This window comes from Mizuhopecten yessoensis, unplaced genomic scaffold (genome assembly GCF_002113885.1).
Source record: "Mizuhopecten yessoensis strain PY_sf001 unplaced genomic scaffold, ASM211388v2 scaffold7901, whole genome shotgun sequence".
Classification (NCBI taxonomy): domain Eukaryota; kingdom Metazoa; phylum Mollusca; class Bivalvia; order Pectinida; family Pectinidae; genus Mizuhopecten; species Mizuhopecten yessoensis.
The window spans coordinates 101,514-116,424 of NW_018407279.1; the positions used below are offsets into that span (position 1 = coordinate 101,514).

A 14,911-nucleotide genomic window follows, 5' to 3' on the forward strand; every position below is an offset into this window, starting at 1 on the left:
AAGTGTGCGTTATTTTCAGATAGGACAGAGACGTATATAACACATGGCTTTATACGTCTCTGGATAGGATAAGATGTGCGGATTTTTTTTTCAAAGCTAGTTACTTATGTCGAACTAGCAGCTAATTACTGTATGTTGTTTACTATTTGAAATTTTCAAACCAGTTTATCATAACTTCTGTTTTTTGTCTGTTCTTAAAATTCTTTTTTATTAAAACTGCAATTTTATTATATTCCGGAAAAAACATACCGCTTTCCATCTTGTAAACTACATATAACATAGCTCTCGCGAGACTTTGCGTCAGTGAAACCGGCGAAATAAGGAAAAGCGGTATCTGCCTATGTCGAAAGAGAAAATGTCAGGGATGTTTGGGTTCGAATTCCTGGACGATGTCCGGCGAATGAATAAACGACAGGTAAGTATGATTGCCAGTCAATTATGAACACCACGGGACACATTATTTACGTGATTGAGGCCAATGACCACTTGCTGTGACCGACAGCTGTTTACTACGTAAACGTGTGGGTGACATATACTGTCTGCATACGACTCAGCTGTCCGGCCTGTCATGCTCAATCTATGTTGACATTAGTTTATTATATGATATAGACAGGAGCTCAAAGTATATATCTCCAGGAAGACAGGAGTTAATTTGAGATAAATATCACAGTCCGTTAATTACTCGAGACTAATCTCATTGTACAATAGAAGGGGGGGGGGGGGGGGGGGGGGTGCATTTACTTCTCATTATTATTTTCAGTTGTATAACACCGCTTGTCAAATATTTAATGGTATACAATACTATATGTACTAAGACTTATCGTTAAGAAGCACTTTTTGCAAGAAAGTCACACTCGAGTTAGTTGGAAATAAAAATGGTATTTTGGACACCCCCTTTGTAGATGCCCCAGACATAGGTGGTGGGCACGTCTATCAAAAAAAAAAAAATGAATATATAAAACTGTAGTTTTATATATTCAATTTAGGTGGTGGGCACGTCTATCAAAAAAAAATGAATATATAAAACTGTAGTTTTATATATTCAATTTTTTTTTTGATAGACGTGCCCACCACCTATGCCCCAGAGTAAAGATACACATATACACAGATTTATTCTGACTGTAGGAAATTGTACAATTTCCTCTGCTGTCAGCTCAATTATAAAAGCCTACCAGTCTACATTTTCGCTGTAAATTATTAACTCAAATCAGGATTCTAAATCTAAAGGCGTCTTAGCTGAATGTTAGGCTAGTGAAATCGTACTACACTCGTGATAAGCTAGTGATTGAATTCATCGTAAATGGGGGCTGATTGAATATATCAGGCTAAGTTTGTTGTGTAGCGGAACTGAGATTTGTCAATTGTTAGCGACCAGGTACATTGTAGCCTAATTGGTAGAGTGTATGTCTAAAGTTTGGAGGGTCAAGTGTTCCAATCCCTGTTTGGCTGTGCATTTCCCTTTTCCAATGTTACAAAATTGGCAACCTTGCCAGCCCTTGTTTCAACCACTGGGTGAATACTTTACAAGGGGATACAAGAAAGTTGGCTGTAAGTAGTTGTGTCTTCAGGGGTTAAGACTTCGAAAAAAGCTGGAAGGAATGTAGCGGGACTGGACTGGGTAAATTGTCGGCGACCAGGTAGTTTTGGTAGAGCATCCGTCTAGAGTTAATGACCTTTCTCCTGATCATGATACAGTTGCATATGCAAGACCTTTAAGATTGTCCTGTTGTCTATCCTATAACTTGTATTATCCTTCGTGTCAGCTAACTGTATCTTTGTTTTTACAGCTATATTACCAGGTGTTAAACTTTGGTATGATCGTGTCATCAGCGCTGATGATCTGGAAAGGCCTGATGGTTGTCACGGGAAGTGAAAGTCCTATTGTGGTGGTGCTTAGGTCAGTATGTTAAACAAAAACTGATGTAAGTCTTGCATTGCTTTCCCCTGAATAACAGAATAAAATGTTCTTCTTTTTTGTGTTTTGGCATTTACCCTAGACACATTTTTGCTTAGACATATTCCTGGGGTGCAGTGAGCGGAACCCTGGAGTATCGAGGAGTGCATGGCACTCGCACTATTAAATGCCTTTAATGCCTTTAAGCTTACTTAGTACTGTTCTGGAAATAATCATAATATGGGTTGAGTAGTGAGGCACTTTTGTAGAGACTACACCACACATCAAATATTAAAAGTGATTTACTGTAACGTAAGGTAGGGCTGCAACGTACAGTAACATTACGATACTGTGGTCACAATACATACAGTAACATTACGATACTGTGGTCACGATACATACAGTATCATTATGATACTGTGGTCACGATACCTACAGTAACATTACGATACTGCGGTCACGATACATACAGTAACATTATGACACTGTGGTCACGACACATACAGTAACATTACGATACTGTGGTCACGATACAAACAGTAACATCATGATACTGTGGTCACGATACATACAGTAACATTATGATACTGTGGTCACGACACATACAGTAACATTACGATACTGTGGTCACGATACATACAGTAACATCACGATACTGTGGTCACGATACATACAGTAACATCACAATACTGTGGTCACAATACATACAGTAACATAACGATACTGTGGTCACGATACATATAGTAACATCACGATACTGTGGTCACGATACATACAGTAACATTATGATACTGTGGTCACGATACATATAGTAACAGTAGAAGCAAACAAAAAGATATGTTGCAAAATTTTAATCACAATATTATTACAACAGGAAAGAGACTTAGTCCAAAATTGGCATGACTTTAAAGTTTTACACAATTCATTTCTTTTGGCGTGCATTCCGAGCTGGAGCTGTCACTCACCATGTTTAAACATATATGAGTTGACTAAATTCAGAAATGACAAAATGTGGAAAATATCGTAGGTGTATCCTGGTCTCCCAAAGAAACACTGTCGTATAGTATAGCGTTACAGGCTTCATGTAAGGAATGGTAGGCAGATCGGGTTGTATATGGAAGGGGATCACCGCCATAATTATTTTTTATAAATTAGTTACTCCTGGTTTTGAATCTAATTCTATGTACATTAAGATTTGTATTATTTACCTAGTTGATAAGTGTCTATTTTCCATGCTATGTACATTTGTGTTGTTTCACTCGTTTACAAATCTATTGTATGTTCATTCCATGCTATGCTAGTTTTACTGATCTCGATTTCGTGTTAGCTTGTAGTATTCAATCCATTCCAGACTTATGTGATCCCTGTGATGTATATAATCAGTATATTCTATCGGTTGATTTGATGCTTTCGTCATTTTTGTAGAAACAGAAATTCGAAACTAACTTCTTATTCGGAAATAGCTAGATAGTCATCTAGTAAACTAGTAACCCAGTACATGAAATACGAGAGGTTTCTTAATTATGACGACAAGCGGCGCTGCGATCGTCTTTAATATACACGGACCGCTCCTCAACCGCATCCAGATCATAGTACTGACGCAATGTCGTTATTTGTTTACGTTTTGACTATTGTATTTTTAGGGTTCTTATTTGTATTACTGCATAAATTTAATATATGTTCAAGAACATATTGATGATGCCGTCAATATTGATGTAGACTGTGCGAGAATAAATTTAAGACCTGCACAAAAAGAACAATTATAGACTTGCTCAAGTCCAGAAAATAATCACATAAACTAAATGCGAGTCTAATCTTGACAGAGCGTAAAGCTTGTCTACCCCTCCCATACACACATTCAGGGTTCTCCCCAGGCCGTTTAGCTGATACGGCTCCGTATCAGCTTCAGTTTGAAATCCTCCCTGCCATATCAGCTTAATTGACCCTAGCTGCGATAACGTAGCTTTCTGACGACGAGATTATTTTTTATATATTGCGTAGTCAGAGCTACGAAGCGGTCCTATGTCAACTAATGGAGCAAAATAAAAAGTGTTAATCTGTAAGGTTGCATATAATTCATGCCTCATTTGAGTATAATGTTATCAAAATATTGCATAACTGTTGAAAAAACGAATCCTTACCCATGCAATAACTCTTTTACGAAATTAACAAAGTCCGTCTTGGGGGGAAAATTGTCGTTTTTTAAAAAAAAGGGAAAAAAAACAAGCAAAGGGATTTGTATACGTATCATAAGATAATGTAATCATACATCTATGTAGGTTAAATGTTGCACTAACTTAACAACCCCTTACCCCCTATGACAATCTGACCCCAATTTCAATTCTTTATCACCTTTACTGTGCATGTCTTATTCTTATATACATATACATTTTAGCTGAAGTTTGGAGAAGAGTTTGAAGTGGCTTTTGGGGCAATATTACCATAGGTCACAGATAAAGAGAATATGAACCAACTTCCTCCACCTAACAAGTTATTTTTACAGTCAATCTGAGTAAACCATTATGTATTTTTGTCCATACCAATGAATCAGGAGTTTTTAATGAAAATGTTTAATTGAAACAAAAATCATACATACTTTCAAACCCAAGAAAAACGTGCTGTCATCAATATCCGCTGCTTCATATAGACAAATCCGTAGTCGAATTTAGTAAATTATACTATTGTGAATGGTTCGGGGTATCGGGGTATATATTTCTAATATAATAATTCAAATCAAATAAATAATTTTAATTTGCAACACTGATCATTGTTTTAAGTTTATATCTATGCAGCATTTATAATTATCCAGATATGCATGCAATTCCTTTTTAATGTTAAAGTTTATTTATATTTAAGATAAAAGGAAGGCACCTAAGTGTTTAATGAAAGGTCAGATTAAGCATCCTCATCATGCATGCATGCATTCAGTAGAGCAACCCTAAGCATTACAAATGTAATAGTTTTTGTTACTGAGGTATGGACTTAACAACTTTTCTTAATGTGCACTGATGTACAATGTATAAGGAAGTCACTGAAGTCTAAAATTTAAGTCAAATTCAGCATCTACACACATTAATTAGTGTCCCTATAGCTGTACATTGATGCCATCATTATGCATGTATTACCTAGATATCGATTTAACCAGAGCACTTAATGGGAATTGATGGCGAGACCGAATTCAACCATAGAATTAGATTCCAAACCAGAAGTAACTAACGACATTGTATATAAAAAAAACTCATTATGGCGGTGATCCCCTTCCATAGTTGTACGCCCACCATCCATGATATATCAAATATAGGTGTCTCTCACCTCCCCCATACCATTAATTATGGAATACTAGTAGCCCTTTAGCCCTTTCACCCCTATGTTACTTTAATAAACTCTACCATGAATTGATCGGGATGAGTCCATTATAGCCTACAGTGTTGAAAGGGTTAATATTCAGTGGTTTATTATGTTACCAATACAGGTAACCATACAGGCCTCTTGTTGATTTTATTGATGGTCTGTCTCTTAGGATATTGCATCCTCCCAACGACCGTAGTCATAACATTTCTGAACTAATAGTTGTATGGAGTTAGTGTTTGTTGTCCCGTTAATAGTATCCCTTTGTCAGTAGTTTTGTTTTTCTACAGTGGGAGTATGGTGTTAGCGTTTTTTGTCCCGTTAATAGTATCCCTTCGTCAGTAGTTTTCTTTTTCTACAGTGGGAGTATGGTGTTAGCGTTTGCTGTCCCGTTAATAGTATCCCTTTATCAGTAGTTTTGTTTTTCTACAGTGGGAGTATGGAGCCAGCATTTCACAGAGGAGACCTGCTGTTCCTGACAAACTACCAGGAGGAGCCTATCCGTGTCGGAGAAATCGTTGTATTTAAGGTTGAAGGACGAGACATCCCTATTGTACATCGAGTACTGAAAGTTCATGAAAAGTAAGGTCAAAGTTCAAGGGAACTTTATATAAAGCTTGATTGAATGAGAAAATGTCATAAAATTATTAAGTATATATATGTAAATGATTTCTGCAAGTTTCTGTAGTTTTCTGTATTTTCCTTTTTATATTTGTATTTTGTAATTATGATACATCTGTTCAAATTTCACTCAATAACTTAATAATAAAAAAAAAGACCATGGCTTAGATCAAATCTGAATGAAATCCACCCCAGCATACAGGAATTTCATTAGATTTTTGGTCAAGATTGAAATAGGAATATGGGCGAAGGGAGGCAATTCATGAACAATGGTGGTTAATTTAGTAAAGGAATATGGGTAAAGGGAGGCAGTCCAAATACAATTATAAGGTGTTACAGACAAATGTTATGTATAATTCCTCAGTTTGCCACCACATTCAAGATGAATAACACATACAATTTACCGTTTCTTGTTAAATTTCAATCTTTTCATGCAATTTTGACAAGACTGCATCCAGATTTAAAATTTAGTTATAATTATACCTGTAAATTAGATTGTGAAATCCCTGAATGCCCTTTCAAAAGTTTACCTGCTTAATTTTTGTTACAGAGATGACGGCCATGTGAGATTTCTTACCAAGGGAGATAATAATTCAGTAGACGACAGAGGGCTATACGCCCCTGGTCAACTCTGGCTGGAGAAAAAAGATGTAGTAGGTCGTGCTCGAGGGTAAGATTTTCTCTTATGTTACATACCGTCTTCGCGTATTGCAGAGTTATCTTCTCTTGGGAGCAGGTATTGATTGTTACGTCACTTGTTTGTGAGAGAAACGTCATCAATTTTTGAGAAAACGACGTAATTTTCTCACACAGACCAATGACGTAACAATCAATACCTGTTACCAAGAGAAGATAACTCTGCAATACGCAAAGACGGAATTATCTTAATACGACAAATCATAGAAATATGTCTGGAACGTTCAAACAGTCATTGATTCTTGAAAATGAATTTTGTTTTAACAATAATCATATTTATAAAATCATTGAGATTCTATATTGACTCTGTTTACATGAAGAACTTTTATCTAAGGTATTGTTTATTATTTCAGTACTGTTATACATATATGCACACATGATTAGCTGCAGTGTGAAGAAAGTCATTTATTTAAGTGGAAATAATTTGAATCTATTCGCACCACATGAATCTGGGAAACTACTGTATTTATTCTGTGTAAGTACATTATTGATCAATTTTATTTCCAGATTTGTTCCCTATGTGGGGATAGTGACCATATTGATGAATGACTATCCAAAGTTTAAGGTAAGAATCTGGATCTTATATAATGTATACTATGAAACACCCTGGTAAGAATCTGGATTTTATATAATGTATACTATGAAACACCCTGGTAAGAATCTGGATTTTATATAATGTATACTATGAAACACCCTGTAAAAAAAATCTTCTCTCACAAACAATTATCACCATTCATCAGTAAAACAAAGTTTCATTTAGCTCTGACCGTTTAATTTTCACTTGGTTAAATGTTCACCCTTTACCGGTTCATATTCACCAATTAAAAAGATCATCCTTTACAAGTAAAATTAAATTTAAACTATATTCACTCAGTGAACTAAACAAAACTTACTGTATTTTCCCAAAATGAATAAGAAGAGGAGCCTCTTTCGAATTTCAATAAAAATAACATTATACTATATATTATGTAAGAACAGGCTGTTGTTAAATTAAGGTAGAAAAAAGAGTAGTAAAATATTCAATACTCATCCATTGGGAAAAAAAATCATCTTTCATCATTAAAAACTCATATTCACCCTGTGAAGTATTTGCCCCTTTTCCCTTAAGTTTTACATTTTCCCTGTGAATTATATTGAGCCTTCACTGAAGAAGTTCATACTCTTTTATAATCTGGTCGTCCAGTATCTAGCCAGTATTTTTAGCTCACCTGGCCAGAAGGGCCAAGTGAACTTATGGCATGGTGCGGCGTCCGTCGTACGTCCATCCGTCCGTCCGGCGTCAACTTTTTACTTTAAAAAACTTCTTCTCAGTAACCAAAAGGCCTAGGTGTTGATATTTGGCCAGTAACATGCTGGGATGAAGGGCTACTAAGTTTGTTCAAATAAATGACCTCGATTTATATTCAAGGTCACTGGGGTCAAACATGTTTAAAACCTTTAAACGACTTCTTCTGAATAACCGAAAGGCCTAGGGTGATGATAGTTGGCCAGTAACATGCTGAAATGAAGGGCTACCAAGTTTGTTCAAATGAATGACCATGACATATATTCAAGGTCACAGGGGTCAAATATGTTAAAAACCTTTAAACGACTTCTTCTGAATAACCAAGAGGCCTAGGGTGATGATATTTAGCCAGTAACATGCTGGGATGAAGGGCTACCAAGTGTGTTCAAGTGAATGACCTTCGCCCATATTCAAGGTCACTGGGGTCAAATATGTTAAAAACATTAAGACAACTTCTTCTGAATAACCAAGAGGCCTAGAGTGATGATATTTGGCCAGTAACATGCTGGGATGAAGGGCTACCAAATTTGTTCAAATAAATGACCTTGATTTATATTCAAGGTCACAGGGGTCAAATATGTTTAAAACCTTTAAACAACTTCTTCTGAATAACTGAGAGGCCTAGGGTGATGATATTTGGCCAGTAACATGCTCGGATGAAGGGCTACTAAGTTTGTTCAAATAAATGACTTTAAATCATATTCAAGGTCACTGGGGTCAAATATGTTTAAAACCTTTAAACAACTTCTTCTGAATAACCGAGACAGCTAGGGTGATGATATTTGGCCAGTAACATGCTGGGATAAAGGGCTACCAAGTTTGTTCAAATGAATGACCATGACATATATTCAAGGTCACAGGGGTCAAATATGTTAAAAACCTTTAAACGACTTCTTAATAAGCAAAAGGCCAAGGGTGATGATATTTGGCCATTAACATGCTGGGATGAAGGGCTTCCAAGTTTGTTCAAGTGAATGACCTTCGCCCATATTCAAGGTCACAGTGGTCAATATATGTTTAAATCTTCAAATGTTTTGTTCTGTATAACCAAACGGTACAGGGTGATGATATTTTGCTAGAAGTATGCTGGGTTGGAAGACTATAAACTCTGTTCAACCTAATGTCCATGTTCGACATTCAAGGTCACGGGCATCAAATGTTTAAATCTTTTAATAGGTTCTTATGAATCAAACACTGAAATTCTGCCTGTAGTGTGAGATTAATACCAGGTGAGCGATTCAGGCCCATTGGGCCTCTTTTTAGGGTACACAACATGTTTTCTGTACATGCTCAACTTTATATAAAACAAAATCATTAAGAAATAGGAAAGTAAAGTATTTTTTGTAAGACTCGACCCAAGTATCCTTGTGAAATAAGTTCCTTCGTATAAAGTTTATTCGTGAACAAATAGCTCTGTGCTAAAAAGCTTTTTGTGACAAAGTTAAGTAATGACAATGTAAGCTACTTCTGAAAAGTTCTTTTTACACAACCAATACAATTTTCTATTAGATGTTTCGATGACCAGTACAATGTGTTCTTTTGGGGCTCAAAGACTCGCACATCTATGACCAAGTATTAAACAAAACGCAGCTGAATCCAGTAATTTGAGTACATAAATAACAACTATTGTACATACGCTTGCAGCGTAGCTGAAATCAACATCAATTTTGTGGACAACTTGTTCACATTTTATACCTTTCTGTGCATACGCTTCACTGGTCATTTGTCTGATGAAGGTGACAGTGTACATATCATACTAGTCATCGAAACGTCACATTGAAAATTTTATTGGTTGTGTAAAAAGAACTTTTCATAATCCATACTTACCAACCTGAAGAAAATGTTAAGAAATATGTAAGATACTTGTTTCGACTTACAGTCCATATATGCTTTGTTCCTATGTCCTGTCTTAGTGACCTTTGAACACATGTTTGTGGCTTTTAACAGTATAGATAAAGTGAAACCCCACTTACTCGAACTTGCATTTCTCGATAGTAGTTTGCTTGGTCCCGACCGTGTTCTTATATATTCTTTGTAAATTAATCTCACATTACTCAAACTGCCATTGCTCAAATACTCTGTGTTCCTGGATTTCTGATTCATCTTCGACCACTTAATAATAAAGTATTTAATTATAACCTATATCCATTCGTCAAACAGGTGTTTTCACCAGGGTATAACACTAACTGTGTGCCATCGACATGCCTGGAAGTACCTGTACCGTTTATTGATTTCTTTTTCAATTTTATCATCTACTATCCGCAATAAGTGCAGTGCTTTTGCTGTCTGTCATCCAACCTGATCAAAACATGACGGAAGTCCGACGAACCTCAGAATCATTGAATACCATGTATTCCTCGAACTATTGATCTGGACCCAACGAGTTGTAGTTAGTGGGGTTTTACTGTATCATGTTACTTTTAACAAGGACATCTATTTTTAACCGTCCCCTCCCTTTTATCTTTACAGTATGCCATACTTGCCTGTCTAGGACTGTTTGTTCTCATCCACCGAGAATGAGTTCCTCAAAGGGAGACTACCTAGTGGTTACTACAGGGGAAGGAAAATCAATCTGCTGTTGAGTATGTCGGGAAATGTTGACAAGGAACAACCAGGCGGGTACGATTAGGACCTGACACTGTCAAAACCTAGGATGTTTTATGTATTGTCAGATCTGCTACCATTTGCACCTTCTACAATGATTGTTTTTGTTACCTGCAATCAGCTATCTATTATAAATAATGAGGGTTTTTTCGTGTGGATGTCAAATTAAATTATGAGATATATATTATCAGTATTAAACAAGTGCTTTTCTGTAGTCCAGAAACTTGAATTAGAAATTGTGTTCATGAATAATTCTCAACTAGATGAAAGCTGAAAATATAAAACAAATCGTGCTAAAATTGTGAGCATCAGACGAAACAACATCATCCTCATATAAAGAAGACTTCAAACAAATATGTCAAGTTACGTTTTACCTGTAAATGTGTGAGGACAGCAAATTTCAAAAAGATGTAAAAGATTTAGTAGAGTACATGAACATAATTAGGACTACAATACTAAGCAAACAAGATCCAGCATCTGTATCCAAATCTTCCTAATATTCTGGTGGTCTTTCTCAAACGGCATCGAAATGTAATACACAAGTCCAGCCCAAAATGTAATGAAAAATGACTTTTTAATTGACATTTTGTTCTGAAGATGGCATACCTCGTGTGCTGACCCATATAAACTATGATAAATGGTGCTGATTACCCTTTCGTCGGATGCTGGCCGTTTCTACCTGAATAATTAGGGTTTAGTTAATAGAACTGGAGAAATTAGCATTAAATTGTATATATAAAATTCCTTGTCAACATATCCCAATGTATATCTATCGGTGTATTAATGTATACATGTGTGGATGTAGTGAAGGAGAGGGTTGCTATCATGGTTAGGGTGAAATTGTGTAAGTAAGAGAGCGATGTGTGATCGGTATGTATGTCGTTATGGTGATTGGGTGTATACAAGTGCTGGTGTATTTGATGCATGTTGTCATGGTGATATGGTTGTAAAGAAATGCTGGGATATTGCTGAGAGACACATTCATTTAAATGATAATACATGTGTGTCATGACTCATTGGTGTTGCTATGGTAATTATTGTACCTGTATGTAGTTCTGATTAAAAAAAACATTTTTGCATTTGTATAAAAATATACAACTTTTAAAGACTTTTAGCTCTATAAAGCGATAAATCATGTCAAATATTCATATCATTTTGAAATTAGATGTTTTCAATGGAGATTTTTTAGAAGGGGGAGATCAATTTAATATTTTCATTTTTCAAAAAAAAATCTTGCCAGCAATAGTAATGATAAAGCTGATATTAAATCCACAAGTATGTGGACTGAAAAATATTTTTCTATGCTATTTTCACTTTTGTTGACAGATTAACAATAGATAAGTGACATTATTATCACTATAAATTATTGGAAAAAAATAGTCTAGTCAAGTGTTGCATCTTAAAGATTTAAATGGTAGAAACATTATCAAAAAAGGAGGACTTGACAAAAACAAAATCCTGAAGGAAAATTAATCCAAATCAATCATGGTAATTTTTTGGTATATGTAAGTGTATTTACCGAAGTAAGTAGTGTACTGTATACTGGGAAATTTTCACCTAATCAAATATTTGCCTTTCCCTGGTAAAATCCATATTTGCGCAGTGTTAATTTGCCCTGTACCTGTGCTACCTGTTTATGGTATATATACAGCGTGTGAATATTCGTTGTCATGATTCGTTTGCCTTCATTACCACGGCAACGTCGGCAGTGATGGAAGTTTCCTTTATACAGACGTCATGGTATATATTTTTTTGAAAAATTTCACATGACCAGTCAGTACTGTATATTTGTTTATGTTTTACCTACGATCATGTCAATGATGGTGTATCTTAAAACCCTTTCACCACTGTAGACCACAATGGACTCATCCAAATGAATGTGTGGGAGAGTCTACTCAAGTTACCTAGGGGTGAAAGGGTTAACCATTTCACTAATGAATCCCTGAAGAGAGGAATTTTGGGGTTTGAATTCCTATTATAAATTAACCCAAGTTACATACATTGTCTTCACTATACACTGATATAAGTTTGCATAACTGATGATCTTCATAAAATAATAAAATAAAGTTAGTTAATGACAATTTGATGTTTTACATTCTATAAATAAGAAAATTTTAAATGGTGTGTCGGGCAAGTTCTAGTCTCAATGTTGACTTTTTGAGGGAATGGGTTGATGAAACAGTTGTTTAATGGTGCACAGATCATGACAAAACTTAAACGATCACTGTATTCCTATACTTTGTGCAATACCACGGGCTATACCAGACCAAAAAAATAATCAAGTGTTCAATTTATGTCAAATGTAAATATTTGTTTTCTTTGTATGTGTGTCCGAGCTATCTCCATTGATAAAGTTTTCAATAGGCAACTTTTGATATTTTATGATCGTGTCTCCTTATTTACTTTAAATCTGTGTACTTTTCAGAAGTGTCATCAATTCATTATACCATTTATAAAAGATCTACGGAGTCAGCAAAATTGTTTTGGATATATGCATATTTTCCGTTTAATGATTATCACAAATGAAATAAATTTTCTTGTACTAAATCACAGTGATTTTTATTTTTGACAAATAACCATCTGGTAGAAATTTTCATTTCTGATGCCGGAGACGACACTGTCTGACTGACTTTTCTCAAAAAATGTTTTATCACCAAATAGCTCATTGCAAAGATATTGAAAATATTTGGATCAGAGAATCAGTCTAGTTACATGCAGTTGTAGCGGAACTAGACTGGAACGATTGTCGGCAGCCAGGTAGCTCGATTGGTAGAGCGTCCGTCTAGAGTTTGGAGGGTCCCGGGATCAAACCCCGGTCTGGCCATGCATTTTCCTCCCCTGTAACACAGTATTATATGGTGATTTGAGGGCGCATTCAAAGGATAGCACACTAGCCCGTCACCAAGACAGCCAGGTTTTGATTTCCCAATCAGACAAAATGGTATTGCCCATCCATGTGATGTAGGTGCTCCAGTTTCCTGACATTTCCAGGCCAGGAAGTGTGGTTAGCATAAGTTGAGAAAATTTGATTAATAATAATTGTTGTAAGATACATGAAATTTACATTCTACAGCAGTTACATAGCCCAGATGGATGTTCAACTTTCTTGTCCATCTGACAGTTAAGAGTCATCTCTCTTTGTATAGGTTTTCATTTGACAAACGATAAATTGCCTCCCTTGGACCACATATGGCTAATGATGAAATCATCCTTCCTTTCTCCCTCTACCTCCTTTTTTACCAAACTGAAACACGTGACTCAGAATTTTAAAGTGCATGGTCAGCGTGTGAGAAATCTTCTGAGGTGAAAGGACATTGTATATTGCTGGGCCTAAACAAAGGGATAACACTGACATTATGTGTTTTTCAGCTAATAATTTAAAACTGTCTTGAAAAAATTGAACAGAACTTGTTTAATCATGTCTTGAGTGTAATTTTGATTATCGTTTCATCTCTATTATAACAAAAGGAAAAAAACTTGAGGTCAGAGGCCAGATGTTCGAATGAAAGTCTCCAGTAATCCAATCTCCCATTAAACACTTTTTTCAAACTGGTCATTTCTGTAAACATTACTGGACCCAATCCCTCTTGTTCTGATGGCAGATCTGTATTCGTCCTTTCATACCTGCCTAAGATTTGTATGGCTATAGGATGAGAATTAATTCATTTCCATATAATGACTAAAGACTATCCCCTTGGATAGACAGACCCAGGGCAAACAAGGGTAGCATGGATGTATGGTTACAATCTATGGAGCTATTTGGGGAGAGTAGGCTTTTAATTCAACCTCCCCTACCGAACGTTCGGTTTGCCCGAGTACTACTGTTGGGCTGTAGAGTATACAACTTAAATATGCTCAAGTTACACCAGACATATATCTGTCAAAATATCTGGTGTCGGGGAAACTCGGGCTAGCTTTGTACCAATGTTCATTCACAATAAAGTTGGTGAGGATCCAAGCAGGAAGAATAGGTCTTGAAATAATTCCCTTGTTAAGTACTGCAGGAAAATTATATATGCAATAAATGATCCAATTTTCCTAATAATTATACTGATCAATTTTGTGACGATCTGTGCAGCTATTTGGGAGGAGTAGGCTCGTGATGCAAAACTATGGTTGATATAGACACTGGTTATCCCACAACCTCAACTTACTCTATACAGTAGGGCTGCAACAATTTATCGTATTGTATCGCGATAATTTCTTGTGTATCGTATCCTTCAGTAAAGATGTTGTCCACTGTGCAGTCATACTCGGAAGTACGAGAAATTCAATTATACAAAAATATATTTTGATAGTATTTACTATTGAAGTCTTGAACAAAACTTGATAAAATCCTGCAGACAATCATTATGAAGTTGACCTTTTCAGCAGATATTTGTATCTTGATACATATAGTAAGCATTGTACCGTGATACATATTGCATTGTGAGGTAAGGGCCCTAGGAAAAACAACAAAATAG

At 35.8% G+C, this 14,911-nt stretch overlaps 1 protein-coding gene across 1 annotated transcript; it reads left to right on the top strand.

Moving 5' to 3' along the window:
* The first annotated feature begins 289 nt into the window (after positions 1-289).
* LOC110454484 (signal peptidase complex catalytic subunit SEC11A) lies at positions 290-12,995 on the top strand. Its single transcript, XM_021503990.1, has 6 exons — positions 290-415; positions 1,788-1,897; positions 5,675-5,824; positions 6,414-6,533; positions 7,067-7,124; positions 10,314-12,995. Exons 1-6 carry the CDS (start codon positions 341-343, stop codon positions 10,362-10,364), a joined length of 564 nt encoding a protein of 187 aa, XP_021359665.1. The 5' UTR covers positions 290-340; the 3' UTR covers positions 10,365-12,995.
* Positions 12,996-14,911: the final 1,916 nt, after the last annotated feature.

Bases quoted from the DNA above. Each gene is read 5' to 3' on its own strand.
- LOC110454484 (XM_021503990.1), top strand. From the start codon at position 341: ATGTCGAAAGAGAAAATGTCAGGGATGTTTGGGTTCGAATTCCTGGAC. The intron at 1,898-5,674 runs GTCAGTATGTTA...GTTTTTCTACAG, and splicing joins CCTATTGTGGTGGTGCTTAG to TGGGAGTATGGAGCCAGCAT. The intron at 5,825-6,413 runs GTAAGGTCAAAG...TTTTTGTTACAG, and splicing joins GTACTGAAAGTTCATGAAAA to AGATGACGGCCATGTGAGAT.